The sequence below is a fragment of the Dermacentor albipictus genome, chromosome 5 (assembly GCF_038994185.2).
Source record: "Dermacentor albipictus isolate Rhodes 1998 colony chromosome 5, USDA_Dalb.pri_finalv2, whole genome shotgun sequence".
In the NCBI taxonomy this organism is placed as follows: domain Eukaryota; kingdom Metazoa; phylum Arthropoda; class Arachnida; order Ixodida; family Ixodidae; genus Dermacentor; species Dermacentor albipictus.
Window position 1 is genome coordinate 98,786,603 of NC_091825.1, and position 27,902 is coordinate 98,814,504.

Here is a 27,902-nt window from a genome sequence, read left to right on the forward strand (position 1 = left end):
CCTTGTGCTGTATTTGACAGTAATTATAAGTGGCGTCATGTTACAATCTGAATGCTCATATTTTTTTCAACCTGACAGTGCCACAGAAATATGCCTTGTGTTATCCAAGAACACCCTGCATCAAGTCTTAAAAGTGTCATCTTTAGTTTGCGAAGGTCTTCGTGCTGAGAAACTAGCGTAGCGACGCCACCTCAAGAATGTAAACTTTCGGCCTCCCAGTTTACTGATATTTGTACTTCCTAGGAAGTAGCTATTTTTTGTTTTTAGTGACAGAAATTTCACGATCTAGTGTTCCTGTAAAGCATTTTACTACGGCATCCTAATGTGACTGCGCAATTATGTGCTGCAATTTAGCACTTATTCTAGCCAAAAGCAGCGTGGAAGATTTCTTTTTTGTCAAAGTGGGATAATCTTGAAAGAAAAGGGGGAATACCCGCTGTCAGCTTGCACTAAGCGCCTAATGTACGGACAGAGTGCTAGTTTCATGCACTAAGTGCACTTTTTAACTGGCACTTGCACGGCAGTTATTGTCGTAGGAGGCAAGGCTTGGAGCTGGCACTATGCAGATTATTGATGTTTGCTTCAACTGCAATACGTCAAAGCTCCGATTCGCAATACGTACATGCCTGCAAACAATGAGAATTCCTCAAGAAAAAAAGTTTGAGAGAGAATAACTTGGATCACCGTGGGGGGGGGGGGGGGGGGGGCGTGCGAGGTCTCTTGTTACATCGGCAATGTCAAGGGAAATTGATTCCGCTGTTCATGGTGCTCGCGCAAATACACAAAAGCAAGCCGAAATCGCAACGAGAACAAATTTATTAGGCTTTCTTTGGCCAGCCGCAAATTCCATTCTTTCTAAAGCTGGTTTGGAGGAACATCCTTAGGAAAAGCAGATGCATATGCCTTGAAGAACAAATCGATTATTGGCAATAGCTGTGTCAACTTGAACCTATATTCCGATTAGCGTATCACATTGAATCAGGCTTACGGTCTCAGAGTAGAGATTCAGGCGCTTGCAGCGCCAATCAGTACTCGTTCAACTCCGGATTCGGTAACAGAAGTCTGCCAGCGGCTACTCTATTCACTTAGTGTTAAATGGCCAACAGTCAGAATAAACCAGATTTCAGGTGAACGAAGAAACGTTAACTTCAGCCGTTTACTGCATGCCAACCTGACGTCGTCGGAAGTCAAAAGAACAGTTCAGCGTAAGGTGTAAAAACGAGCCGAACCGTAGCCAGAACTTCCTTTTATTTAACATGTTTCGGGAATTGCTTGTAGACATCAGGTTTCTGGAGTCTTGACGTGCATAATGGTGCATCTCCTAGGAGACACCTGAAAAGGAATGACGACGAGTTACTTGTGGAGGTCATGGCGCACTGATCAAGAATTATCACATAGAAATTCGGAAAAAAATTAATACTACTCAGTACGGCACTCGCGACTACATTCCTGTTTTCTTCTGTCATACAAATGATAGACAACAAACACTTCAGCATGTTATACTTCGTACGAAATTCACACTAGTACCTCTAAGTAACAAATGATTGCTACACTTACAGGTAATGCTTAGAAAAACTAGTTGCTTTGTGATTTCCGAAATTGCGTGATGATGATGGTTTCTTATTTCCATGGCTATGAGAGACAGTCCACATTAATAACGTGCTACGAATTGCATGCCTATAACGCCGCATAAAACATACCCCTTACTGCAATAATCAGGAAGCTACTTTCCAGCGCTTGACGCGGCTCCGGTGCGACTTCGTGAGGTCTCTAATAGAAATTATTTTACGTATCTTTCATGAGAGCATCAGAGCAATCCCACTACTTCTACATTGTCTACAACAGCAATTTTACATTCAATAAATAATCAAAATGCCTTAGGAAGCGCGAAACAGCCTAAAACTAATTACATATATTGTACGACAAAAAGTCAGTGCGTTCTTGATTACACAAAACATTCAGTGCAAGGAAGCCAGGGTTTCTAATTAGAAAATCGTGCTAGGCAAAAAGTGGAATCAGAAGGGCACTGAAACGCGGAAAGAATTACTTGGTCTGCGAAGTGCCATAAGTCTGACCGTTAGGAATTTTTTTCTTAAATGCATTTCTTCGGCAGAAAGACAAAACACAATTCTAGCCCTTATAACTAGAGGCGCTCGTAAATAAAATCCAGAATACGAATCGAATACGAATGAAATACGAAGGTATGTATTGAATATCGAATGGAATAGTCAAATTTAGGCGCATATATTCATTGCATAAATACTTATTTTGCTTTGATTAGGTACCATGCTTTCATGACTAGTGAAAAAGAAAGCAAGCCAAATATCATGCTATGTTAGAATCAGGTTTAAACACAACATCACTATATATCAATAAAACAACTGCAGGAATAGCCTCTTAACATGATGCTGATGCTCTTAACATGATGCCTCTTAACATGATGAATAGCCTCTTGTGGATGCTGATTGCAAACAAGCTTTGCAAACAAAGAATGAATGGATGCTGTATGATGAGTTTTGCAAAAACGCAAAGTAATGGCTGTTAAAATATCCTAAGTTGTTTCAAAAGAAAAGGAATAAAACTTTCCGAAGGGCTTGTGTGCCACAGACACATGTAGGAGGACAAAAGAGAATTCTAGCCCAAATAACTAGAGGTGCTCTTACATAAAAGTTTTCGAATGCGAATGAAATACGAAAGTATGTACTGTATATCGAATCGAATTGTCAAATTTAGACGCATATGTCAAAGGTTGTAACGTAAAAGAGAAAACTGCTACATGACAGCACTGCATGAAGCACTGAATTACGGACTACAAGCAAGAAAATCGGAGGTTTTCATGTAAGCGTCCACCGCGAAACCGAAAACAAAGATTTGATTAGCCATTTTGTTTTTGAATTGTTTCAAAAACATACTTGAGTTTCAAGAACAGTACTTGAGTTTTCCTGGCAGTTGCTGTCAAACAATTGGTTAGTTTCGTTGTTGGAAAATACCGAATAATTATTTTTCTAATCCAAATACGAATATTTATGTAATATTCGATTCGTATTCGAAACTTCGAATATTCAACCACCCCTACAAATAAATTTATGTAAATTATTCGCTTGTCGTTCTTCACGAAACTCAATTCAAGGAGGAGTGACTACTTTCGTTAATTAATTTTTTTTTCACCATAAGCAAATACAGTTGTGTATTTTTCTGCCTACTGCGTAGAAGTTGTGTTGGCATAGCTCTCTTGTGTTTTCAGCATAAGCAGAAGTAACAATAAATAGAGGAACCCCTCACAAGTTCGGATAGGCTTGCACGGCGGTCTCACACAACGAGCCTGGTGCACCACACAACGAGTTCCAATGGGGCAGATGCGATCCTGAAAGGCAACGTAACAAAAGTAAATTGTTTGGCTTTGCCATCAAGAGGGCACTGATGCATTTTAATACGCCCTATAAGCTACATGTGGCACCTTCAAATGTCGTTTCGTAATTTCCACATGCAAGGAAACTCAGCTAACGCATTGTACAGACTATTCAAAGTTAGGATATTCTAACATTAATTTTATCAAACCATATATACCAGTGATAAAAAATCTGCTTGCACAAACAGTTTGGGCGCTTCGGTGGATACAATTAGTTTCACTAAATACATCATTACCAAAAACATTTTCATATTTTTAATTCGCAAGATTACAATATTGTTCATCTTTGAAAAGTAAAGACAATTGTATTTGAAGGCAGCTTCATTTCGATTCTATTGTAGTGCTTTGTTCCGGGTGATTAAGAAATTTAACACTCAATCAGCTAGCTAGCTTCGCTTTCACGGGCGTGATAAGGTATTTAATGTTTTTGTTATTCATGTGCTTGATGACCTTAATATTGTTCGCAAAAAGTTCGCAAACCAAAGCGCATAAGCAACCTCTGAAAGCAGACTGTGAAAGCAGCAGAAGCAATCCGTAGCCAGCAACGTATCAACCATTCCTACTCCAGCAATCAATAACATAGTGTATAAACGCAAAGAGTATTGCTTGCCGATTCAGACACCTTAACCTATGTCCGTTACCTTCAAAGGTTGCCACTTTTTTTCCAGACTGATGAGCTATGTACTTGAAGTGCCTGTTCCCTCCTGTTGTGGTGGTTCTGCACTCTTTGTGCTTTAGCATTGCCTCACTTGGGTTTCAGTTCGGCTAGCCCTCACAATTAACATCACTTCCTCACGCCTACTGCTCACAGGCGGCAGCTATTAAAAAAAATATTACGACCTTACTTTATTCTTACATTTCTGAATCCTTCTCGTTTTAAAATTAAGCATTGTTTCACAACTATTTCGCTTTTGACGTGGCTGCGTCTTGGGTCGGTCACTATCTTGGGAGGTATATTTTTGGAGATAAGTACAAAAGTTATGTGTCATGATTGTGGATTGTAGATTGATATGATTAAGCGGATGGTATAACCCTTGTAATCTGACTGAGAATGCACCCCCTCTGCTCGTCGTAAAAGAAGTAACTTCCTCCTTGAAACTTGCACACCTAATGTCGCCTCCCAGGTATCAATAAAACCATCCAATCTGTTAATAGAATGGCGAATTTTAGCACACAGATTTATGGATTTACTTCACGTTCTTTCATTTAGCCATTCGGCATGTGCCACTGAAGGGGTGTTCGTTCTTGCCCATTTGACATATCAAATTGCGACACGAAAGGTACAGCATTCCCAAGCACTGGTTCCTACGCGTCGTACTTATATGTGCATACACTGGTCATCACCTTTCTTCGCTCGACAAGCATCATAAATTGCCTTCGTCCTTGTGACATTGCTGCGCATGCATCTCATTATGTGCATCCAGCTGATTTGTAATTTGCATTACGGCATAGCTTGTGAAAGATGCAGTGCATAGACTTAAAAATACGTGACAATCAAGTTGTGACCTTGGTCGCAGATAAACATAGCCGTACGATGAAAATACACGTTGCATAAGAATAAGGTAAACAAAATTGTATGCATAACCATTAGTTTTGAAACGTTTAATTAAACACTTTGCTTAAGCTTGGCTTCACGCAGAATCCACCATGGTCGTGGAATCGGCATATTTTTTTCATAATGGTGCACAACGTCGCGATATCACTCAAGGGCCGTGAAAAAAAGCCGTGGTATGGAACTTGTTACGCCACTTAAGTTTCTCTAACGTGCAGAAAAAACACAGTACACGGACTTTTTTTTTGCATATTGCCCCATTAATTCAAGAACGTTTAGTTAACCGTTGTACTTAAGTTTCGATTCACGTATATTTCACCACGTGCGTTGGGCATGGTCCCCGACAGGGTCCTGCCTTTCTCAAGGTAAGGGAACGGTTTTATTTGGCATGTTACGAAATATCCTTGTAGAATGATGTCAGTGTTGCAATGACATCGAAAATGAGGAGACCAGGCAGGACCACATCTATCAGTGCTCATTTTAGTTTTTCGCGCATTCATTACAACGTAGAACTCAAACAAAGTAGCCCCAATCGATGCACACTTGCAGAGTACGTGGTGAGCACTGTGTCATAAAGCACTGTTTTCTTTTCAGTAAAGGTTTGGAAAGAAAATCCTCAGCCATAAAATGTGGGCCATCGAGGAAAAGCTCAGGCCGTAGCCTACACTTCAACAGATGAACTGGTCTTCGTCTGAGAGAAGTCGCCTTGCCGAAACGTATGCTACTGTCTGTGGCTTCGCGTGTTCTCACAATAACGATCACTTGAAGTTTCGTAGCTGTGGAACTTTTTTATTGTTTTGCTTTCTTTTTCATTGTTCTTAATGAGTGAATCCGAACCACCGCAAAAGGCTGTCATTTATAGAGCAATTACTTTCCCGAAACAAGCGTATATATGCTACTAACTTAATTTCGCCGTTTTCCTTTGCCTGTTCAGTTGTTTCCTCAAAATTTTGGAAACTCCATTATATTTGCCAACTTTGGCTTGAATGCTTCACATTTTGGGGGGGAGGGGGCGCTAAACCAAGCATATTTCTTCAACAGCTTATGCCTAGCACGAACAATAAGATTTCAGCTTTAAAGAGCTGCATCTGCGACACGCTCACGCTGCACGTAACAGAAGGCACTCAAAGAAGGGCCTTTGTCAACCGTTAATCTTGAGCAGAAAGAACGCCTTTCCAGGTCTGGTCTCAAATCAGTGAGCTAGTTGATGAACGAAGGCTCACTATATGAAGCAAGAGAAGGATGACTTCTTCATGCTGCGCTTATGTGCGAAGAGACGGTTAAGACTAACACAGAAAAGAAGATAGAGCATTTTCCGTGTTTTGCGAAGTAAGTGTACATGCGTCAACCTCAACAGAGAAGCTGCGCTGCAACAGAGAACCTCAACAGCTCAGTTGCGCGCTTCGCTGCGCGCAGCTCAGCTGCGCTGCTCAAGTAACATTGGGGCTTTTACATCATGATTTGTGGTCACCGCTATATGCTTATTTTAGTTTTTTCCCCCTTCTGTCTCTTAGGTGGTCTGTTTAGCGCAGCTACTCATGTTCATGCCTAGACGCTTTCGACTGCTACTTAATGTGGTACTTTCACAACGCTGCTCTGTGTTGAAGGAACACGTGTTTCTTTTCAGTATGTTGAACTCTCAATAAGAAGATCATGACTGGCATTGCTACATGGGTTTCATACAAGAAGCGGTCGAGCGCTGTAAAAAGAAAGAAGCTCTTGAAATTTCTATTCACCTTCCACGGTGCGTAGCAAAATGGCATGCTCGATGTTATACTTCTCTATGTTTTTATTTAAAGTGAGATAGCCGATTCTTATAACCTTCTGAGATGAAAAAAAAAAGTTTACCGACACAATGCTATTAAAGTCTGTTCTTACTGTCAAGGGATCGCTAAGGAACCTAAAGACGCCTATTGTACGATGAAATGGTACCGGCGCATAAATGCATGCGGACCTCGATATGCGCGGATGAAGTGACCGCATCTGAAATTTGTATATGTGAAAAAAAAAAACTTGTTGAGTTCAAGAAATCTGCAAGGCTAATTGCATCACGTTTCATTCTGTTGATTCAGTGGGCGACAAAAGCACTGCAACAGTGCGTTCGTCGCTCTCTGCTGCAATGGCTTATGAGATCACTAATTATCGCATAAGCCTTCCATCACGCTTCTCTGCCATAACTGAGGCATCAGTTGTTCATTGATATCTAGTTCGACACAGAGCACTCGTTACCTTACCAGGGATCCGAAACAAAATCTGAGCAGTCAACAAATAGCGGATTAAATCATTGATATATGGTGTCACATGCATGCGTTTAGCATGAAGTTCGACCTCAATTCTTAAAGTAACACTTAAGGCTCAGTTTCGAAAAAATTAAACAGCAGTTCCGTCTGGATGAACATGAGGTCTCAGGTGCTTAAATGCGAGCAAAGAATACACAGTAATGTAACATAGCATCTGCCTTAATATAGGCAACATGTCTTTAGCCACACGTGAAATAATTTTTAATGAAGATACTCGGATAATCATTCGGGTGCTCTCCCGCTGATGCAAGGAGCGAGAATAGCGTCGTTTGTTCAAGAGAATCCATAATTTTCAGCCAGTGCAAATCTGAATATTAAAGCCATTGCTTTGTATAGCTGCGGATTTGCAGCGCAGGTGGTAGCGGTGACGGCCAAAGCCTTTTTAAAAGATCAAATCGGCCTCTGCTTGTGCTAGGGTTCAAGCGGATTGCAGAGCGTTGTCGAATGGTTGTCTGAGTTGCGGCTTTATATTCAGCTGCGGTTCTCGTCAAAGCACATGTGTTAAAAGTTTGGGAAAGTGACTGCACTTTATTGAAGGAGCGAGAATATATTAGAAGACAAAAAACGCCTGCGCTGCTTCAGGCAGGGCTCGATACTTGAGATACTGGTAATTGACAAATGCCATCTACATAAAAAAATCAAATTTCAAACTGACGTTAGTAAGGAACTTAAACGGAGGCGTAAGAGAATAACAACCCTTTTTAATGTAAAGGGGATTTTTCCAGTGCGTCCTTGAATTCTTGGGCGATGAAATGTAGAAATTTTGAATTGACGTCGACACAAGGCTACACGTTACTTTAGGTGGCCGCGCCTTATCCTCAAAACCATCGAAGGCGGTTTACTGACAGTCGATCGAACACCAGCGGTGCTAGTGCGTTCATAATTCGTGTATGCAGGAAATAAAGCACTAGCACGCGTTGCTCTAAACTTCGTTGGCCCTCTTGCACACTTCCTCTATCATTAAATGCTTTCCATTTAGATTATTCCATCACTCACTCCGCAAAGTCTCGGGTTAGTTCCTCCCGGGAAGCCTCCTGGGTAGACATCCCGACCTGGAAATCTTCCCGGCCTCCTGCCGGGATAGCTTCCCGATACGGCTTCTGGAAACCTTTCAGGACCTCGCTCGGGATAGCCGCCCGGAAAGCCACCGGCTAGCTCTCCGCCGAAGCCGCCTCCAGGTAGCAGTCCACCGGGCCGACCCTCCGAGAAGTCTCCGGGTACCCGTCGAATGCCCCCTCCGTACGACTGGGCGTTGACTGCGAGCGCTGCGCAGACAGAATGAGGAGGCGCGAATGGCTACTAAATGCACATTTGGTTGCATTGCAGCCAGCCTAGAGCAAAAACCTTGGCCAGCATTTTTAAGGCTTCTTTGCTTCCTTTACCCTTCATTCATTCATCATTACTCCAGCCAACTGGTTGACCATGGCGATAAGGGGTGCACTGCTCTACGCGAATCAGTAAGAAATGTCAAAAACAGAGAACGGACAATATAAATAATCGCTGTAAAGCACGGCACTCAATTCCTGTTACCGTTAAGGGAACCGTAAGAGGTGCCAGATTGTGCGAAAGAGAAGCATCGAGAGTTCGTCATCTACTTACACTATCGCAGCACGCCTAATTTCTGCTATAAAGCTTCATACCATAATGCCTCTTTAAATTAGCTTTGTGCAATTTTTATTTGATATATTATCGAGTTAAGTATAAAAAGTATTTGTACGCTTTGCGTATACCCACTAATCGCAGAAGCTGTGGAAAAGAGGGTTTAAGGTGAGGTCGTTGACTATCCGGAGGCAGTGTCCACCGACAGATGTATGACAATCAGTGCAACCTTTGCTGGGCCAGTCTTATCATCATCGTCAATTATCCATCTTACCTGCACTACAGGACTTCAGGGAAAAAGAACCTTGCAGTAATTCGCAATTATCCTATTTGGAATAAAATAGCGTTAAGATATACTGGCAAAGTTTCTGATCTAATAAACCGCCTTTTCGTTCGCTCTCCTTCACGGAATTTTCTGTCCTTTACTGGCACCATTTCTATAGCTCTAATATATCATTAGTTACTTTTACTTTTTATTTAATTCCGAAGGATTAGCCAATGCACAAAGAAAAAATACGTTCGGGTTATACAACCTCTCCTGTAACATTTATTCCTCTGAATTACAAATATAGAAATTAGTTACAACGTTTTCTCTTTTCATCCCCAACGGCCATGTTCCTGTCGCCTGAGTTGCGCCACGACACCACCATAATATCAATCGCTTCAAACAATGGAACTGAATTTAAAAGTAAATAACAAATGATTATTGTTGCGCTGTTTACTAAACTGACTCTCATTTAGCTTTTGAACAGACAGTATACTACAGAAATACTAATGAGTGACAACATTAAAGCAGCGACAATGCACGAATGCAAACAAGTGCCTAAATGCGTGGCACAAAGCAGCTATCTTTCATCTTATTCTCCAGAATAGCAAACTTTAGATTTTCAGTTGTCTATAACTCTTCTTGACGGGAAACACCACTGAAAAAATATTTTATTGCAGATTTTTGAAAAAAAGACTTGAAGACTACTAACACAGAACCTTTTACCAATGTCTGTACCTATTGAAGCGAATGAATTGGAATGATGGCAAGTTCTTTAGTTAGTATTTTTTTTCCATTAAATATCCTCCGTCTTCAGGGAGTTGGGAACTACAGATCACGTGCTTGTGTATTCAGCCGAATGCACACCAAATCACTTGTGCTTCAGAGAAAATGTATTGTAGGCTGAGAAATAACAAACATAGTATCCCTACCTGTGTTCCTATTCCCCGGGTTCAGGGACTCGTAGGCCCTAACAAGTGACTTATTTATTTTTATTTGTTGAAGCAAATACCATGAATCCCTTAATGATGGACATGATGATGAGGGGTGAAGCAGAGAACACATTTCAAGAAACTATGTGCATATACGTACATGGAGAGACTAACTGTAGGAAAGGCAGAATAAATATGCAAAAACAAGCTGAAGAACGCTGAAAAAGTTGAATGAAACAAAACCTAAAAAGTAATAGCAAATGAAAAGTTTTTTTTTCTGGCTCAGACGTTTTGACGCCCTCGGGCAGCTTGTTGCATACTTTATTGGATCTCCGCAATTTTAAATCCTTGCTGCACGCGTTCGTGTAAAGACGGAGCTAAGAAATGGCTCGTTTTCGTAATTTTAGACTGAGTACAGAAAATTCAGTGGAGTGATGGTATTTATACATTTTTTCTTGTTTCCTGAAGTCAAACCATCTTATAGCTAATTGTAATTTCCTACAGAAGTGCACGAAGTGGCTCTACTGTACTTATGCTGTAAAGCGACAGATGAAGTACTTGAACGGGGGATCCTACGCTCCAAAAATGTACTCAAGTACGGATCTATGGCTTCTGAAACATGAAAGATTTCTCAGTCTTTGCTTGACGTGTTGTTGAAATTGCGCCTCGCCGAAGTGTAGAGTTCTAGGTGATATGGAAGTTTCATAATCCGTATGCTTACACAATGTGATATTCTAGATTGAAAACCCATATACCAAGGTACTTTGAGTGGGTAGGCTTTTTTTATAGGAACACCTTTACTAAAGTACGTGGGCGCGCTGCTGCATGAACTAAAGAATCTGTGTGTACGAAAGAAGCGGATGCTTGTTGCAATTCAGAATCATTTTTCGCATTGAATACAAACTATGCATACCTCAAGGTCATTGTCGCAGGGAAGAGAAATCAAATACTTATCTGACAAAGTCACATTTATCATGACACGGTCACCTGCGTTCAATTGCAAAGTCTCTTGGATGCCGTAAATAATATCATAATAATATCCGAGCAATGTAGTACAAAGAGATGACTCCTGGAGAATATCAGAATATACGCTTATGCTATAAGATCTAGCACCATGGGTTGTGTCCATCCCAGGAGGTAGTCCCATACAGCCTACTGCTGTGGAGAGTATTCCAGGAAGAGCTGTGTTGTGCAGTAAACTGTTGGCGTGAACAGCGTAAATGCTTTTTTTTTCCAAATCAAGAAATACTCTGTAAGCTTGTTCGCTAATGTTGAATAAGTGAAAAATGTCAGTTATAAACTCGGCTAGTCGTGTCAGGCAGGATACACTAACTCTGAAACCGTGTATAATATCGCAAAATACTCATTGTTTCTACGTTTGTCATTACCGTGCTATACTTCAATGGTATTCATCCGCAAGAATTACGAGGAGAGTTGAAAAATGCCAGCTCACCAAAAAAAGAAAATTGTTACGAGCCATCATCATCACCATCGTCAAATTTTATACCAATTGTTGAATGAAGGCCTCCCTTCTCGGCCCTCTCCTATTACCCATTTCTTGTGCCGGCAGGCATCATCCCATATGCACGGAGACTTTTCTGACTTCATCGCACCATCTAGTTTTCTGCCGTCTTAGACTGCGCATTCCTGTAATGCAAGACGATGATAAAACGGAATCACTAAGGAACCAGGAACGGATGGCTTTTGACACCCACGTATAGGCCAAGAATTCCCATGTCATACATGAATTCGGTTGGTGTTGATTTAATAATATTGCGCTGGGTGGTTTATTCCTGCAACGGAGAAACAATGGTGATCTAGGTGGTACCAGCCAAGCACGAGTACTGATATCGCGGACAGCTGCAGACCCAAGGCGCTTCTTCTTCGCTGCTGCAACAGCCCGGGATAGAAGCTGAGACATACTGGCGACTCATGGCGTAGGTTACATTACACATTACACACAAACATTACATGTACAAGAAACGAAGGATTTTCCGTGTCCTCTGGTACATTGAGCTTGTTCTGGCTTCCGGTTCCTTCGCATGCGTTCCTGAAGAACTAGACAAATAGCGGCTAGCTTGATCGTAGCAGTTGAAACAGCATCAAAATTATATCTGGAGACGACTTTTTTTACGTGATGCGAAAGCCCTTGAATATACGGTATTACCGCCTACTTATTTTAATTCTCGACTCTGGTGCGCACTCCACTCCTACCTCGATGGCCGTGTGGCACTTAAAACTGGCTGTTGTGATAACAGTCTGAGGGTAGCGTGAGGCTGTTATCAGCCAGCTTGAAGTGCCTCAAGGCCATCAAGGTAGGAGGGGAGTGCGCACCAAAGGAAAGTGTTTAAGGCGTGCTTGCGCACTGGTCTATTGTGCGATCTGTGTCGACAAATAAATGCGCGTGATTTTCTGATAATATTCTTTAGCTTGAAGATGGCGCTCATCCTGTTAGGTGTTCCTTTCATCTGTCCTCGTGTTTTATTATTTTTTGTGCTTTAAGTAGGAATAAAGACCTCGGAAGGGAACACATGACTCATGTCGCTAAGTAATTCGCTTGGTGCACCATGTCGAAGAACGAAGTTCAGCGAAATGAAAAGTGTGACTTCGCACGCTGTGGTGGCTGGAAGTTCTGCAGTCTCGGCGTATGGCGCGAAGCGACCGACAAGAACAATTGTCCTTCAGTTGCCCGTGAAACGGCAGGGAAGCTCTCCGAAGAGGCCAGCGCTGACGCGATCAAAGGGACAAGTTGGGCCCGACAGCTGCTGCAATTCGCCAGCAGGACGGTAACGGGTTTTGTGTTGTTGGAATGCCAGTGCAAGCACGGACGTACGGGCGGACGAAGTGATACATTCCGTGTCAGCAGAAATGCTGGCGAAGGCGGGTATACGTTTTCAGCATGACGCCATGAAATCTTTGAGGAGCTGTGCAAAAATATGTGCAGATGTCAGAGCTCACGTGACGTCGTTTCACAAGGAGCCCGTTATGTCCACCGGGCATATATTTCCTACGGTAAAGCATGTTGTGGCGCACAGTGAAGTAAGGGGCTTCATGGTGAAGTGCTTGAGAAGAGGCAGTGACGGATATATCGTCGAGGAAATTCATGGTTGACAGTGAGGCATCCTTATGGTGCTCGCCGGCATATCGACAATCCTGATTGGTGACGTGATGGTGGAGAGCGTCGACAGGTAAGTTACGTCGGAAGGCATCGGCGATCGGGAAAGCGCATCAGTGTCAGTGCCTGCGGCCGATCAATAGATAACGTATATGTCGTTTTCTTTTAAGCGAATCGCTCATCGGCCGAAGTCATGTCCCGGATCTTTCAACGGAAACACTCTGCAATGGGCGTGGTGGTTCATGACAACATCGAAAGAGAGAACATAGGGGTATGGACGAAACTTGGCAAGAACCTAAATGATGGCCAAACACTATTGCTCTGAGGAGGAATAGTATCATCATCATCATCAGCCTGGTTACGCCCACTGCAGGGCAAAGGCCTCTCCCATATTTCTCCAACAACCCCGGTCATGTACTAATTGTGGCCATGCCGTCCCTGCAAACTTCTTAATCTCATCCGCCCACCTAACTTTCTGCCGCCCCCTGCTACGCTTCCCTTCCCTTGGAATCCAGTCCGTAACCCTTAATGACCATCGGTTATCTTCCCTCCTCATTACATGTCCTGCCCATGCCCATTTCTTTTTCTTGATTTCAACTAAGATGTCATTAACTCGCGTTTGTTCCCTCACCCAATCTGCTCTTTTCTTATCCCTTAACGTTGCACCTATCATTCTTCTTTCCATAGGAATAGTATGCCTCTGCCTTAATCATGGTACGACTCGCATACACGATGGCGTATTCATCGTAACCGGCTTTATACCAGAGCAGCACCAAGTACAATACCACTAAAGCGCCTTGTGCAGCATTGCCCGCACAGTGGAGTTGAAATGGAGAAACATCGGTGGGGAAGTCAGTAGGTGTCGTAGTTGCGCGAGCGCTTCTTCTCACGTGGACCACCAGGCGGAGATGCCGCTGCTTGCGGTAAGCAAGCTGGTCAGTAGTGCGGTAATGGTTCAAAATTACGTACAAGAGGATGCAAATGACAGCAGGGGTCAATGAAGCTGCGCAGAGCTTTAGGAAATGTGGGCTATGGGAACTCTGCTACCGCACGAAGCTTGACGGGGCTACGAAGCACAGCGTCCTTCGATACAGCGTGCCTTTATATTCCTAACTTGTGGGCAACAAACCATTGCGTATTAATGCTGATCTCAACGCTGGCCCAGGTGAGGCAGGTCATAATATAGCGCAAGCCAACGAGGTGTGTTGGTAGATTAGAACAAACGATGATGTCCTCAAGGTTGCACAGACAGGTCCTTCCCTTGTAGCAATGAAGAATTATGTGCATCATGCACTGGAAAGTAGCGGGCACCTTACATAGCACGAATGACATTGCGGCAAATTGCGGCAAATTGCGGCAATCCATCGGGCGTGACGAAAGCTGTTTCTCGAAGATATGCTCAGCTATCTGTGCTTGCTAGGGGCCGGAGCCGAGGTCCACGGAACAGAAGTACTGTGTTCCTTGCGATAACCCTTTCGATGAGAGTATTCGATGACACAGACGACGATGTCAATGACCACCCTGGCTGTGCATGCAGCCAGTGGTGCTATGTATGGCGTACTTATAGTGTGCTATAATATATCAGACCGTGGCGTTTGACCTTGTGAAGTTTACTAGTCTAGTCCATGACAGAAATGGCAGCCCAGTATCAATAAAAACATGTGTGGCGGTTCCTTCGATGATAGCACCCAAATAAATGTTTGGTGACTGTGCAGACCTTGTAGAAATCGCGAGCAGTTCGTGCCTGCCGGTCTGCAGCAACTAGTTTCCCGGGATAGGTAACTGCCGACGACATCAGGGAGAAAGCGAGCGACTAACTGGTGACGGGGAACGATGGTTGCTGAGATGACGGTGAGGAGTGTATATACATATATATATATATATATTGACATCCTTCCTGCGGAAGGATATTCGTTCCGGTGTTTTATACTCAGCGGACTTTAACTTAGCTTTACATCTTTAGTAACTTTCATAAAAAGAGCTCATTGAAAAACCGTTTACTCTGGCACAACAAATTAACAACAAAATGGCAGGCATAGATGTTTCGCCACCTACGCAGGTGGCATCTTCCGTATGGACTGACACGAATGAGGGGAGGTCCAGTCTACTCGTCCCACACGCCCTTGTATACCTCCAGCAGGGAGCCACGGTTAGTGTTGCACTCTGCTTTGTCACGACAGATGGACCAGGATTTCAGGAGATTTACCCCAGTTTGGCTCTCGGACTAGCGTCGTCACATTACCAAAGTCGAAGTTATGCCACGTCCTTCAGTAGTGTCTGACATGCAACGCGTGAAAACGCGTTGCATGGATGCCTTGGAAACGCCTTTTTTCTGTACATTCAATCTCGTTGCCCTTTTTCTGCCCGTTGCGCCAATACAACTCGCGTCACAATCCCCGCATTGGATTGTAGATGACTACTCCCCCCCCCCCCCCCTGATCGTCCACTGCTGTGCGATCGAGAGTTTATAGCGACATTTGTCGAAGGTTCATCCCGTCATGAGCGGGGTGTTAAAACAAATTGATTCGGTTGGCTTCTGCTCAACGTCACCGATATTCGCAGGCCTAATTTGGCCGCGTTTTCAGTGTAGTGGTGCATCGTCAGCTGTGCACTGCACCCTGAATGCTCAGACGCCTAGTTATTCTTTGCATTCGATCAGTGTCATTTCAACATGAACGCCAGATCGCTTTTCGTACGTGACCTCGGCGAAAACAGTACTCAAATGCTCCGACATCGTGCGGTCTTTAAGTAATCAGGCCCAAATCATCCCGAGAATTTGTGTGATACAATCGTGACTAAGATTGCTGGCCCTTTCCTAAATACCCTTTCCTTGAAGGTAACGGACAAGATCGACATCGCCAGAACGTGCATTAAAGCCACTCTCGCGGATGGTGTACAAGCTGCACCTGAAGATATCAGCATTACTTGTGTTTGTGGTGCACTTTTAAAACTTTATATTGCTCTTTGTTGTGGCTAGCGTGCAATATGGTTTCAACAGGAGCGAAGAAGCATCTTACACTAAATGAGGCGGTTCTCGTAGGCGCGCTCGTTTCTTGTACTCATTTTCATGCGCGTGTCTGTTCGTACCAGTGTATGTGTTAGTAGTGCTTGTAAGTTCCGAAACGTTATATTAGCTGCGTAGAAAAAAGACATTTCTTTTGCGGGCGCCACGTTACAGCATCGTTTGCTGTATTCTGGGCCAGTATTTTGTAGCGATGCCTTTTCCCATTCTATGCTTTTTCCGACTTTTCGCGCTTGGCCAGTGGTCAGAGTGATGGTCTGCCCACATTATCAACGGGATCAGGCGGCCCTGTGTGGTGGATGATAAGAATAGCATAGAATAAGGCATAAGGCATTGCTACAAAATAGCGGCCCTGGGCTGGTGCGGCTGACTGGTGGCGAGCGCCGGAACCAGATGCGACAGCAGGCGCTGTGCAGTCTGCCGTTCTTGCGCCCATGGATCGGCAGTAAAGTATACAGGATGCTACCGGCGAGCACTTTCTATATATCACAACATGCCGGCCCCTCGAATTACAACGTCACAAATGATTGACTTACTTGTTGGTAACTTTCGCAAGAGGGAAGAAGGTTAGAATGTCATAAGTTCTCGTAAGCATAAGGTTTCCCTAAGCGACGTCAAAACTCTTAGTTTCCAGAGTCTTGCGCTGCCAATGTTCTTGCACCCACCAGGAGCCAATATAACATAGACTTTCTAAGGCTTCATCGCTTCCATTTACCCTTTTTTTCCATTTATCGCTTCCATTTACCCTTTTACCCTACCAATGACGAAACGTCACTGCTCGCACTTCTCAATTCAATTTAATTTCATGCGCTGTCAGTTTATCACTTGAAGTAATAGACGTGAAAAGTACAAAGACCTTGTTATCCTCGATACTATTCACAAGCATAACCTAGTGCGCTTGCTGTCATGACTGGAGATAACGTTCATTTGCAGTTTTGACCATGCACGATACAACATGATTTTCATGGGCCTGGAGCAAAACGTGAAATAGCATGCGCCCGATTGGCCTACTAGGGCAACTAGTACAATGACCAACAGCAGAAAAACATGCAATTTACAAGAAATGTTAGCGCTCTATGTAAGGGGGATTTCGGTCGGAAAATATTCGGCAATGAAATGAAAACGAAAACTACACGCAAACAAATAAAGAAACTAAAATGGCGCAATAGGTAGAATTGCAAACTTCGACAAAAGAAGCAAATGTAAAGAAAACGAGTGTAAAATAAATGTAAATGGAAAGAAGCTAATAAAGAAGAGTTGCCGCTTGGCGAACGTGTTCTTAACCTCTCTTAAGCTGTTCCAGACGCGTCGCACTGCAGTGCTTTCTTCCCCTAGAGCCATTGTGCGAAATTTTTCTCTCCTGCGTGCGGGTTGCAGCTGCGGTTCTTCTGCGGCAGCCTAGTCCCGGCATGGACTTGCGCACAGGAATAAGCGGCGTGATCAGTAAAAAGCAATCTGAAAAGAATCGCGGGGCACGTTGTTTGTTCAGCGCAGAACGGGAGTGGCACACAATGCTGTGCTCGGTCATAGAAAAACCTGCGTCACCGAAGTAGACAAGTAACGTGCGAAAGCTAGATCGTGGCAGCACCTCAGAGCACTGCAGCTATGCACGTAGCTATGTATTGCAGGCATTTAGAAGATTCTGGAAACTGGCAGCAGACAGCTTTCCACGACACATGAATTAATGCCTCCTCCGTAGGTCAGTGGAAAGGGGAATGCCTCGAAGCTTATCTAGCCGTGTCGGTCATAATGATTAGTGCCCCCAAAGAAAATTGCTACAATCATGAGCGATGGTTCTGGTATTTCCATAAGAAGTACATAAACGCCGATTATGGATCAAATACGAGGATCGAATGAAGTTGCTGTAACGCCTACTCACGCAAGGTCTAAAGTGACGTCTCAGCTGCACTTTTAGACTCTGGGAGCTCAGTAAACTGAAGTTTGACCAAAGGCTGCAACTGCCACAAGAGCCATGCATCTAGTTGATTTGATTAAGGGTTCTGTATCTACAGCAAGTTTATATGGTCGATTCTCGTTAACTTGTCCTCGATTGATTCTTCGTTTAGATATTTTAGAACGTAATGGATAATCCGCGCGAGAAACTATGCGTCGCTCTGGAAGAAACAGCCATTTAGTTCGAACACCAAAGCATGTCGCATCGGTTAATTCAACCTCCACCAGCCCATTGTCATGCGCGATGTGGTTACCAAGAGCTTCAAAACACAATTAATTCAGCATACAGTACTGCGGCTTCCCTTAGGTATGAAGTTGTGGTAATTTTACGTTTTCGTGACCATATATTCTTCTAAGTCTGTCCAGCCTTCCGTATCCACATGCTTCGTGTGCGGTCGCGCTGGGGCAGCGTTTAAATATGTCGACCCCCTTCACCGCGTGATGGTTGAGTCGCGCTTGGAGAGCAAGGACCACAAAGACATTGCAGACGACTTCAAGCTATAAAAGATATTTCAATTTGTTCATATTTAAGCCTAATAAAGTGAAAGTGTCGGCTAGTTGGTTGAACATATTGAATTATGGTAAAGCGCTAAAGACGAGGACGCAGAAGAGGCACGTAACAACCACACGTGTCTCTTTTCGGGCTGGCCCCCAATTCAAGATAATGAAATGGTTTGTTAATGCGAACTTTCACTTAATTCGAACAAACTTTTTGGTTCCGCAAGAGTCAAGTTGACGAGAGTCCACTGTGTATCTATATTTGATGCCTAACGAAATGTAATCTGTTTGCATGAGATGTGATGCCGCACTTGTATGCACGTGAAGGGACATCGCTCCGTGCCTTTAGTTTACGCCTCTCCATGAAACTTGAATACTTTCAAGGAAATAAAAGTCAGTTCAGTTCAATCAGACTTACCGTCATATCGACAACGTGAAAGGCCACGCGGATCAAAGGCGTTCCTCTGTGGAAGAGCCTGCCCTTTCTGGTTGCCTGTACACAGCCTAGCCTTCCCGGGCTAGCACGCAGCATACGTAAATAGACCACATTTTCAACAACCTTCGCCTTCCTTTACTAAGAACTTCCAACCCGCAGCAAGATCCCCATCTCCCTCGTGGGGCACGGAGAAACTTCAAGTGTTCCTCTAAACTTGAGAGACTACAGAGAAAGCCCAAATGCCAACAACAGTTCTGAAGCGGTTTTAAGCTTATTGCACAATGTGTCTGCAGGGCGCGTTCATATTTACATGGGGGGTTCTATATCTTCTACTAGTTTCATGGCCACCATCGCCGTTGCGGCCTGTCTAGTCAAAAGCAAGTTGCGAACGCCGCATATATGACCACGTCCTCATAATCAGAACTATTCGTTTTGTGTGCCGCCCCTGAGAATGTTAGCAGAAATCATGGCGTAGAATGCCTGTTTTCGGCGATTCCTAATTATAGCCCTTGACAGCCTGCCACCGGCATTGTGCCAAACACGAATTTTTGGCAGTTGAGTTCAGACATAACGAAAATGTAACACTGCTCTGTCATTATGGAACGCAGCATTATTTATCAGTGGCTTCCTGCTCACAGTAGTATTTCCCGCAACTATATCGCAGGTGAAGCTGCTGGATCCACCTATGATGATGAACAGTCGCCGCTCATCCTATAATACAGGGTGGACAAAGCTGAGGAGTTTATCTGAATTGCGCGTGACATTATGCTGGCTCTTTGGAGGACTCTGAAGAGTTCCAAAAATTGCTTACTCATGTTTGATTCGTCACTGTGGTGGTGATGAAACCTTTCCAAGTGTACACTAAAGTGCTGCGCAGCCAAAGCTGAAGTGTGACCTTAACGGTTGATACGCCTACCTCATCGGTATTACTTGACTCCACCGTGTGCGATCACTGCAATTGTGAAGACACCACCGAGTGCCACCACTGCCACTGCGCCCGCTTGACTTACGACGTCAGTGACTTCCGAGTGCGCTCAGCCGACGGTTTGGTCAGCCCTTTACAGAGGCGACCAGGTTGCGAATACCCTCTCATCCTTAATCCGGAAACTTACGCAGGCTTTATTGAATTTAATAAGATTGTTTAAGATCAATGCACCTTAGAAGACGCTTATAGACAGCGCGTTTCTTCTACCTTTTGCTTTTGCCTTTTGATTTCTTTTCTTTCGATCTCTCTTCCCTTTCCCACGTGCAGGGCGGTCAAACAGGATACCCAGCTTGTTAACGTTCCCGTCCTTTCCTTGGCGTGTCTCTCTCTCTCACAAACCAACATAGAGACCTACCAAATTTATGAAGGATAGAGGATGTGCTGGAGGGGTATTGATCGCAAAACCGTGATTATGTGGACCAAAATAGGCTCTTTCTAGTGGTTCTTCAAATATTTAGACGCTTTAACCAAGACAACGCCAAGGTAGCACAGGTGTAGTCCATGTCTTCCACCACCTTTTAAGAACTTGCTGGCGTTGGCGCACACTATAAAAGAAGCTTGTGCTGCGTTGCAGCGCATTGATAAGATGTGTTTCCGGCTTTACGCTGCTTAACTAATTGAGTTATAGTAAAAATAATACATAACACCGCAAATTAGCCAATATTACACTTATACTGCAGTGATCTTATGTGATCGTGCATTGCCAAGCTGTTTTACTGTATTCAGTGCTGTGTAACGGCGCTAAAGTGGTCTGGTTGTAAGGCAACGCTCCTCTTCTATCCACCAAGGCTCAAGGCAACCGGCCTACTTTAGACCAAGTTTTTCAAAATTTTCGGAAGAATTATTTGCAACTAGGGTTGAGGATTGCGCGAGTTGGTATTGCATTATAAAACTGGTACAGTGCAACATGGAAAGGAACAAATAAGCCCAGCCGGCCAGAACAATAGGAGCGGCTTGGCTTGTTTCTTCTATTTGTTGTGCTCCACCAGTTTTAGAAGATTTGCAACGAAATGACGTAAACCTTCATGTATATCTTGACGTGTATTGTGAAGTATATTTTCACGTTTCTTTCCATGTTTATCTTCACCGTCACTCTTTGCGTAAGTATTGACGTAAGTTTTGATGTATGTCTTCACGTATGCCTTGACGTAAGCGATTTCGCGCCACACTTCCCTATGAGAGCAGAAATTGGCTGCGCAATGCACTTTGTCAGATCACAATGTAGTAGCCGTGCCTAGTTTGCATTACTCGTGCTGCCATCTGGCATCAAACGGCAAAACAAGAGTGCCCTTCGTGCGGTGGCCTTTTCTACATTGTTCTTGTCAGCGCTCGCGCAGGCCTCGTAAAACACAGATAAAAGCATTTCAATTTTATGAAACCGAAATCGCAGGTACTGTACCTTGCTTGGGAAAACGCACCATTTCACATTGCCTCGTTTGTCGTTTTATGGTGTTGATAGTTAGTAAGCGTACTCATGCATACACGATGGAAAGCCTAGCCTACATTTACAAGACCCACAACTACACTACCATACCTTAGCAATAGGCCATCTCACTCACACCCGCGCACGCAAAGCGACAACGTGGCTTGATACACCATTACCAAACGTCAGCTAAATTTTGCAGGTGCTATGCTTTTTTTCAACTGCCTGATTTGTAATTCTCTGACTGTGACGGGAGTGCATTTATTTGGCTTGCGTGAAAGTTGACTTGGTTACTCAGCTGCTTTTTTCAATCCGGCACTTCTTTTTTCGTATTCAGTAGTATTTAGTCAGCGCTGTAGCATTAAAAACACGGAATCTTCGATCACACAGTCACAACAAGAATAACCAAGGCTTGAATTCACAGTAATGTCCTCGTGCTAGAATTGTTTTTAAGAGTTGTCACCAACCGAATTCGATGCTAGACTTGTTAGCGAAGGAGGCTTACCCGTGCCGAACGGACGTCAAGAACAAAAAAAGTTTACGAATTCGGCGCTATGTCGATGCCACATTGCGTAATTTACAACTGCGAGTGTTGTGCTGCCGAAACATGACCCGTACCCTGATTACATGACTTGTAGTTCATATATGTATATGCAATAAGCACTGAACTTCTCTAGCCGTAGCTAAGCCGCATTTCCAGGCAATCAAAAGGCTGGTAAGAAGTGAAATGTACTAAGAAACATTAGAATGACTTTTTCTTGGCTTAGACACCATCTTTCAATACACTCTCAGCACTAGCAGGTTTAAAGATTAACTGGAATTCTACATTCAGTCAAACATTTTTTAAGAAAGGGTTTATAAAGCTTATTCGCGCCAAAACTAGTATATGAGATATTCTCACATTCCTCTTATATTCATTTTTCTTGTGGATTGCAGCTAACGAACATCGACGGTTTTTTCTTTCAGAACCATTATACAGGAGGCCTACAGGCTTAATTTCCTGAGGGCCATGGAGCATAAGACGAGCCAGGCCCGTACCGAAACCTTTGTTCAAATTCTAAGCATACTGCGAATCGCCTGCTTCTTGGCCAATGCTCCATAGTGTGTATGCGCCAGTACTTCGAAGGCAAGCTTTAATATTGTCACCGTCTGCAATGTGGGAAAAAGTGGACGCTGATGGCGGCCTTGGAGACGATGAAGACGAGTTTAGGTCCTTTTTTCGCTGCTCTATGCATGTTGGCTCCGCCATTAAAAGCCATCTGTACGCTTCTTCGCTTCCTTCCCGAAACAATGTGCAAACATGGTGGTGTGCCAGACAATCTTCTTTTTGTCATACAGGAAAGCCCGAGTGCACGCTACATGGAACATCAATATAAACCTTCTCATAGCAGGTGATTTACTACATGGATTTTAGATGCCAGGAACCAAAAAGAGCTATGTACTACTTCTTTGTAGACGCGATAATTTAGCTCCCAAAATGTCGATGCCACTGAGGGGAACCTTCAGCTTTGAAGCTTCTATCTGGTAACATATCACTAGTGCCCTTTCACGGGAAGCGCTCTTTATGTACTGCGCTAGTGGGCCTAAACTGAAGCCTGGGACCCGCGTTGTAGTTGTTGGCTGGTCGTTGGAGGAAGGAGACGTTTGTCAATGCTCGTGTGAGTTCTGTATGGCGTACTCTGCCCGTGTTACTAAGTAACGCATTATTCTTCTATTAAACTCCCCTGTTCTACCATGACTTGTGCCTGAGTCACCGAGGGGAATGCAACGTATATTAATGGATGAAAACAGACAAATATTTTTGTCAGCAGCCGCTGCACCAATCTTGAAGAAGTTTGTTGAATTCCACATAACTGGTCTTTATTTTATTTTCATAGGCTTAGCTATGCAGTTTGCAACTGTGCAACTTAGCAATAAGTACCGATTCTACAGTTGTGTTAGCCTGCCACTAATTATGCCTTTAAAGCGTACAAATTCACGTTTTATACACCGCTGTAAATTATACACTAAATTGTGAGTAAGGGCACTGCAATCTATTGCACAGGTTGTAAGAACTATGGGGAGCCAGTATATTTATATTTCAAATTTGTCCGCTCTATATGCCCTAACGGACACAGGTTACAGAAGCACGATATCTACCTTTAGTGCAGAGTTACGGATTACTTTTACATAGCAATTTTCGAAACTTTTTATATAACTATTGACTTCCCAAGTCGTAATCATAGACCATATAGTTACTAGGCCAATGCCGCACTACTAGGCCGCACTAGACGTCGACAACTACTTCTGCTCAGTGTTCACTGACGACGATGGTATCGTTCCACATTTTTTGACGTTTGAAGCAGTACCACCAATTGATGACATCACTATCAGTCAGGAGGGAATACTATCAATTTTACTTAATCTAGACGTCAAAAAATTATCTGGAATAGACGGAATCCCTAACGCTTTCCTACATCGATATGCTGAGTGGTGCGCAAAATTCTTATGTTTAATATTTAGGAAATCGCTGTCACACGCCGAAATTCCTAGTGATTGGAAATGCGCCAGAATACCTCCAATAGCCAAAAAAGGTGATCCATGTATTGTTACCTCTTATAGGCCAATTTCTCTTCTCTGCACTTGCGCTAAAGTACTCGAACACATTATTTTTAAGCATATTTCCAGCTTCATTGAGGATAACAAATAATCGATAGTCGCCAGCATGGTTTCCGACGCGGAGTTTCTACAAAAACGGAACTACTAGAGAGCATTCGCAACTTTGCTGCAGCGTTGGATAAATCTGGTCAGGTTGACATCATATTCCTTGACTCCGAGAAATCTTTTGATCGTGTATCGCATCCTAAACTTCTTTCGAAACTAAGACCTATACTCAAAAACGATTCCCTCCTTGCATGGATCGCAGCATACTTGTCTTTTAGACAGCAATCAGTGTCCATCGACGATGTTAGTTCAGAGTCTGCCTACGTTCATTCAGGTATCCCCGAAGGTTCTGTTCTTGGGCCGTAATTCTTTTTAATCTTCATAAACGACATTGCTCAAGACATACCGGTAAAAATCCGCTTATTTGCGGACGATTGCATTCTATATGACGAAATCCACAGTTCTGACGACCAGGTTTCTCTTAACAAATCTTTAGCCAAAATTTCAAATTGGTGTACTTCGTGGCAGATGCAAATAAACCACAGAAAAACGGTAGCGATGAGACTTACGCGTAAGATGAACCCACTCACTTTCACTTATAGCATCAACGGTAACAATCTATCTGTAGTTCCAAGTTACAAATATTTAGGGGTAACTATTACATCTGATCTTACATCTGATCACATCACATACATACACAAGAAAGCCATGAGACAACTAGGCTACTTACGGCGAACACTTCCCAAAGCTTCAAGCGATGTAAAACATTTGGCCTACAAAACGTATATAAGACCAACACTCGAATACGCTGCAGCAGTGTGGGATCCACACACAAATACAAATATAAGGAAACTAGAAAGCATTCAGCGAAAGGCAGCTACATTCATTTTTAATTCGTACAGCAGCAAAACATCGCCAACTGCTCTATTAACTTCTGCAAATCTAGAATCCCTTCAAACAAGGCGGTACCGCGAAAGGCTAAAAACATTCTACATGATATACAATGATAACTTGGAATCGACAAAACACGTACTTGAAACCTCTTATGCAGCGTTCCACTCGTTCTTTCCATTCAAAAAAGTTAGCGAAATTTGTTGTAGAACCAACGCTTACATGAATTCTTTCTTCCCCCGTACCATCCGTGATTGGAATCGTTTGCCCAGAGAAATAATCGAGAGCTCTTCTGTTGCCACTTTCACTGCCGCACTTCAAAATGTGAAATGATAGTGTCTTTTCACCAATGGTCTAGCAACGTTTCATGAAAGCGTCGCACTTATATCCTGTTTTTCTTTATTTCGATGTTTTTACAATTATGTTTTCTTTATATTGTGCATCGCATTGACATGTATAATGCATCGAAACAAATACCTTTTTTTTTCTCTTGTTTCCTTCGCATTATCAATTGTTGAGCAACGCACTTGTCTAATATGTCTTGATGTGTGTTCATATATCTACTATTGCGATATTATGTGTGTTCATATATATAACATTTTACCATTTGAAATGATACAGTTCAGTGCCGTATTTGACACACTATTCACTTTTCTCCAGTTCCATTTGTTTGTATGTGTGCTCTTTTTGTTGTTCAGGTACATTTTGTACCGAAGTGTAACCAACTCCTGCTTAAGGCCTGGAATTCAGGCTAGCAGTACTTAATAAATAAATAATAAATAAATAAATAGAATTGAGCTTTATCTCTTGAATGCAATCAATACCATTAAAATTAGTTGAGCAGTGGCCTTATGAAATCATTTCTGTGCCTTACCTGTGCTTGATTTGGAAAACCTAAGTTGGTTTCGAGCTGAAGCTTCCTGTTTTGCTAAGTGTTTACATTTTTGAAGACATAACTTTGGATGTAATTCATTTCCTCTCGTCACACTTATATGCATTCAAATTCTTGTGAACCATGGAGCTGTTTCACCGAATGGTCAGGTACCAGATATGGCTGACTGCTCGCTCTATAATATTTAAGCTGTTAGTGGCTAAGCCAAGAATGTCGCTCTGTGACCGTATCAGTGGGCCGGTGGTGTCTATGATTGTTTTGCTTAATTTATATTTATCCCCTTCTTTTGTATTTTAATACAAGCTTGTGATCGGCGACCAGACAACCTGTTCACACCGCTTAGACTAATAAGGCATAACACTCTTAGAAACTTTCATAAGTTCACGCCATCACTCGCTCAAGAAATAAGCCACTTCAGCACTTATTTCATTATGGGGAGCGCCCTCTGGTCTCGCCAGGTAGTTTAACCATTCCAAACACTGAATTTCTAACGTGTTTTCTAATAAGATCTCTAATTAAGCTCTCTAATAATAAAAAATCCCTAATAGTTAAACAATATCTTATCCTCAGCTTCTTTTACGTAGATATCTAAGGCGCGCTTGCTAACCTCGCTACAGACGTAGTATTTTCCGCTACAGACACAGTGGCAGCTTTAAAAAGCGACGGTTTTCTTTGCGAACATCACTGGGTTTCGTGAACCTGGGCGCTGCGGCCTCACTGTTTCTCCCTGAGGTTCACTATCAGTCAGTAACCGCTTGCGATCCACAGGATGACAATCGTTTCGACAACCGACTTGCACCGCAGGTTTCTTCCAACCGCGCCTGACAGGGTACCCGTCGAGTGCGTCAGTACGTCCTATTCGACGACTACTTTTTTTTGCTCAGAAAAATGGGTTAACTCTCGTTTTGCTATTGCTTTGTTGCGAAACAGGATACTACATTTCCCTTGATCTTCCGCAGTAATTGAGTTCTTCAGAAATGCCCACCGCAATGAAACTTAAACTTTAGCTTCAATAGGCGTTCATGTTCGTGCCGGCGTTGGTAAGGAGATCACATATACAGGGTGCCCCAGCTATGATGCACGAAGATTTAAAGAAAGCATGCTAATGCCACGTAGCTGGAGCGAACCAAGGCAATGTTGTTTGCCGTCGCTTGGAGATACACAGATTCTGTATTGCTTTCCGCTTAATTACTTTATCATTCTTAATTAATTAATCAGTTCCTCAAATACTGTCATCAGATGAAACGTGTCAATGAGAAATGGTAAACAACATGAGAAACGCTCTATACCTACGAGACACCGGCAGCTGTTCTTGTGCGATGATGTTGACACTGTAGAACAGTGTAATAGTTTAGCAATGTCATTATTTCCTAGATCTGCTGAAGATATCACGTAACAGCCTCTTGGTCCCCTGGAGGACTGTGAAAATGTGAACTAAGGTGCTAACATTTTCGCACTCGTGACACGTGAGGTAAGGCCAAGTAGATACCGCAGCGAGACCTATTTTACAGACCAATTTTCGAAGCCAGTGATGCGGTACAGCCACGTATATTTACGTTGAACTTGGTGTCACGACATTACCTAAAACTTTCACAAGCTGGCTGGGCCTGTGAATACTGCTGCCGATTCGGTTCCAATCTCCATTGTTCTACGTTCGTCAATTCGTGTGCTATAAGGTCGTCAAGTTGTTGCAGTTGTACATTATATAAGTGCGAGAAATTTCAGTGGTTTCACCTTGTGTCATACTTATGCCGGCTAATTAAAGCGCAGCTACGAGATAAAGTTTTGTCGATTGAGAAAGCCTACTCGCGTTGAGCATTACTAGATAGGTACGGCATTGAACTCACCTGTGCAGAGCAACGCGAAAGCCACCGACTTAGCGTCCATGTCGGAGTCTTCTAGGCGCTTGCTTGAAACTTTGTGGGAGCGCACGCTTTTAAGGGCGGAATCGTGTATCGCTGCAGGTACCGGCAGTCATGTGGCCGCC

The 27,902-nt window shown here is 43.2% G+C and overlaps 1 protein-coding gene and 1 long non-coding RNA gene across 3 annotated transcripts in view; one reads left to right on the top strand and one right to left on the bottom strand.

Annotated features, from left to right (window-relative positions):
• Window positions 1-22,759, top strand: part of LOC135917254 (uncharacterized) — an 80,469-nt gene extending 57,710 nt beyond the window's left edge. For both annotated transcript variants that reach the window (XR_010569236.1, XR_010569237.1), the window contains exons 2-4: window positions 5,556-5,677; window positions 6,589-6,705; window positions 22,456-22,759. This is a non-coding gene — a long non-coding RNA (uncharacterized lncRNA). The remainder of the gene's footprint in view (window positions 1-5,555; window positions 5,678-6,588; window positions 6,706-22,455) is intronic.
• On the bottom strand, window positions 1,207-27,902 carry LOC135917253 (peflin-like). The gene is made up of 4 exons (XM_065450801.1): window positions 27,763-27,902; window positions 8,258-8,526; window positions 3,283-3,364; window positions 1,207-1,332 (listed from the first exon to the last, which is right to left on the bottom strand). Exons 1-4 carry the CDS (start codon window positions 27,800-27,802, stop codon window positions 1,322-1,324), a joined length of 402 nt encoding a protein of 133 aa, XP_065306873.1. The 5' UTR covers window positions 27,803-27,902; the 3' UTR covers window positions 1,207-1,321.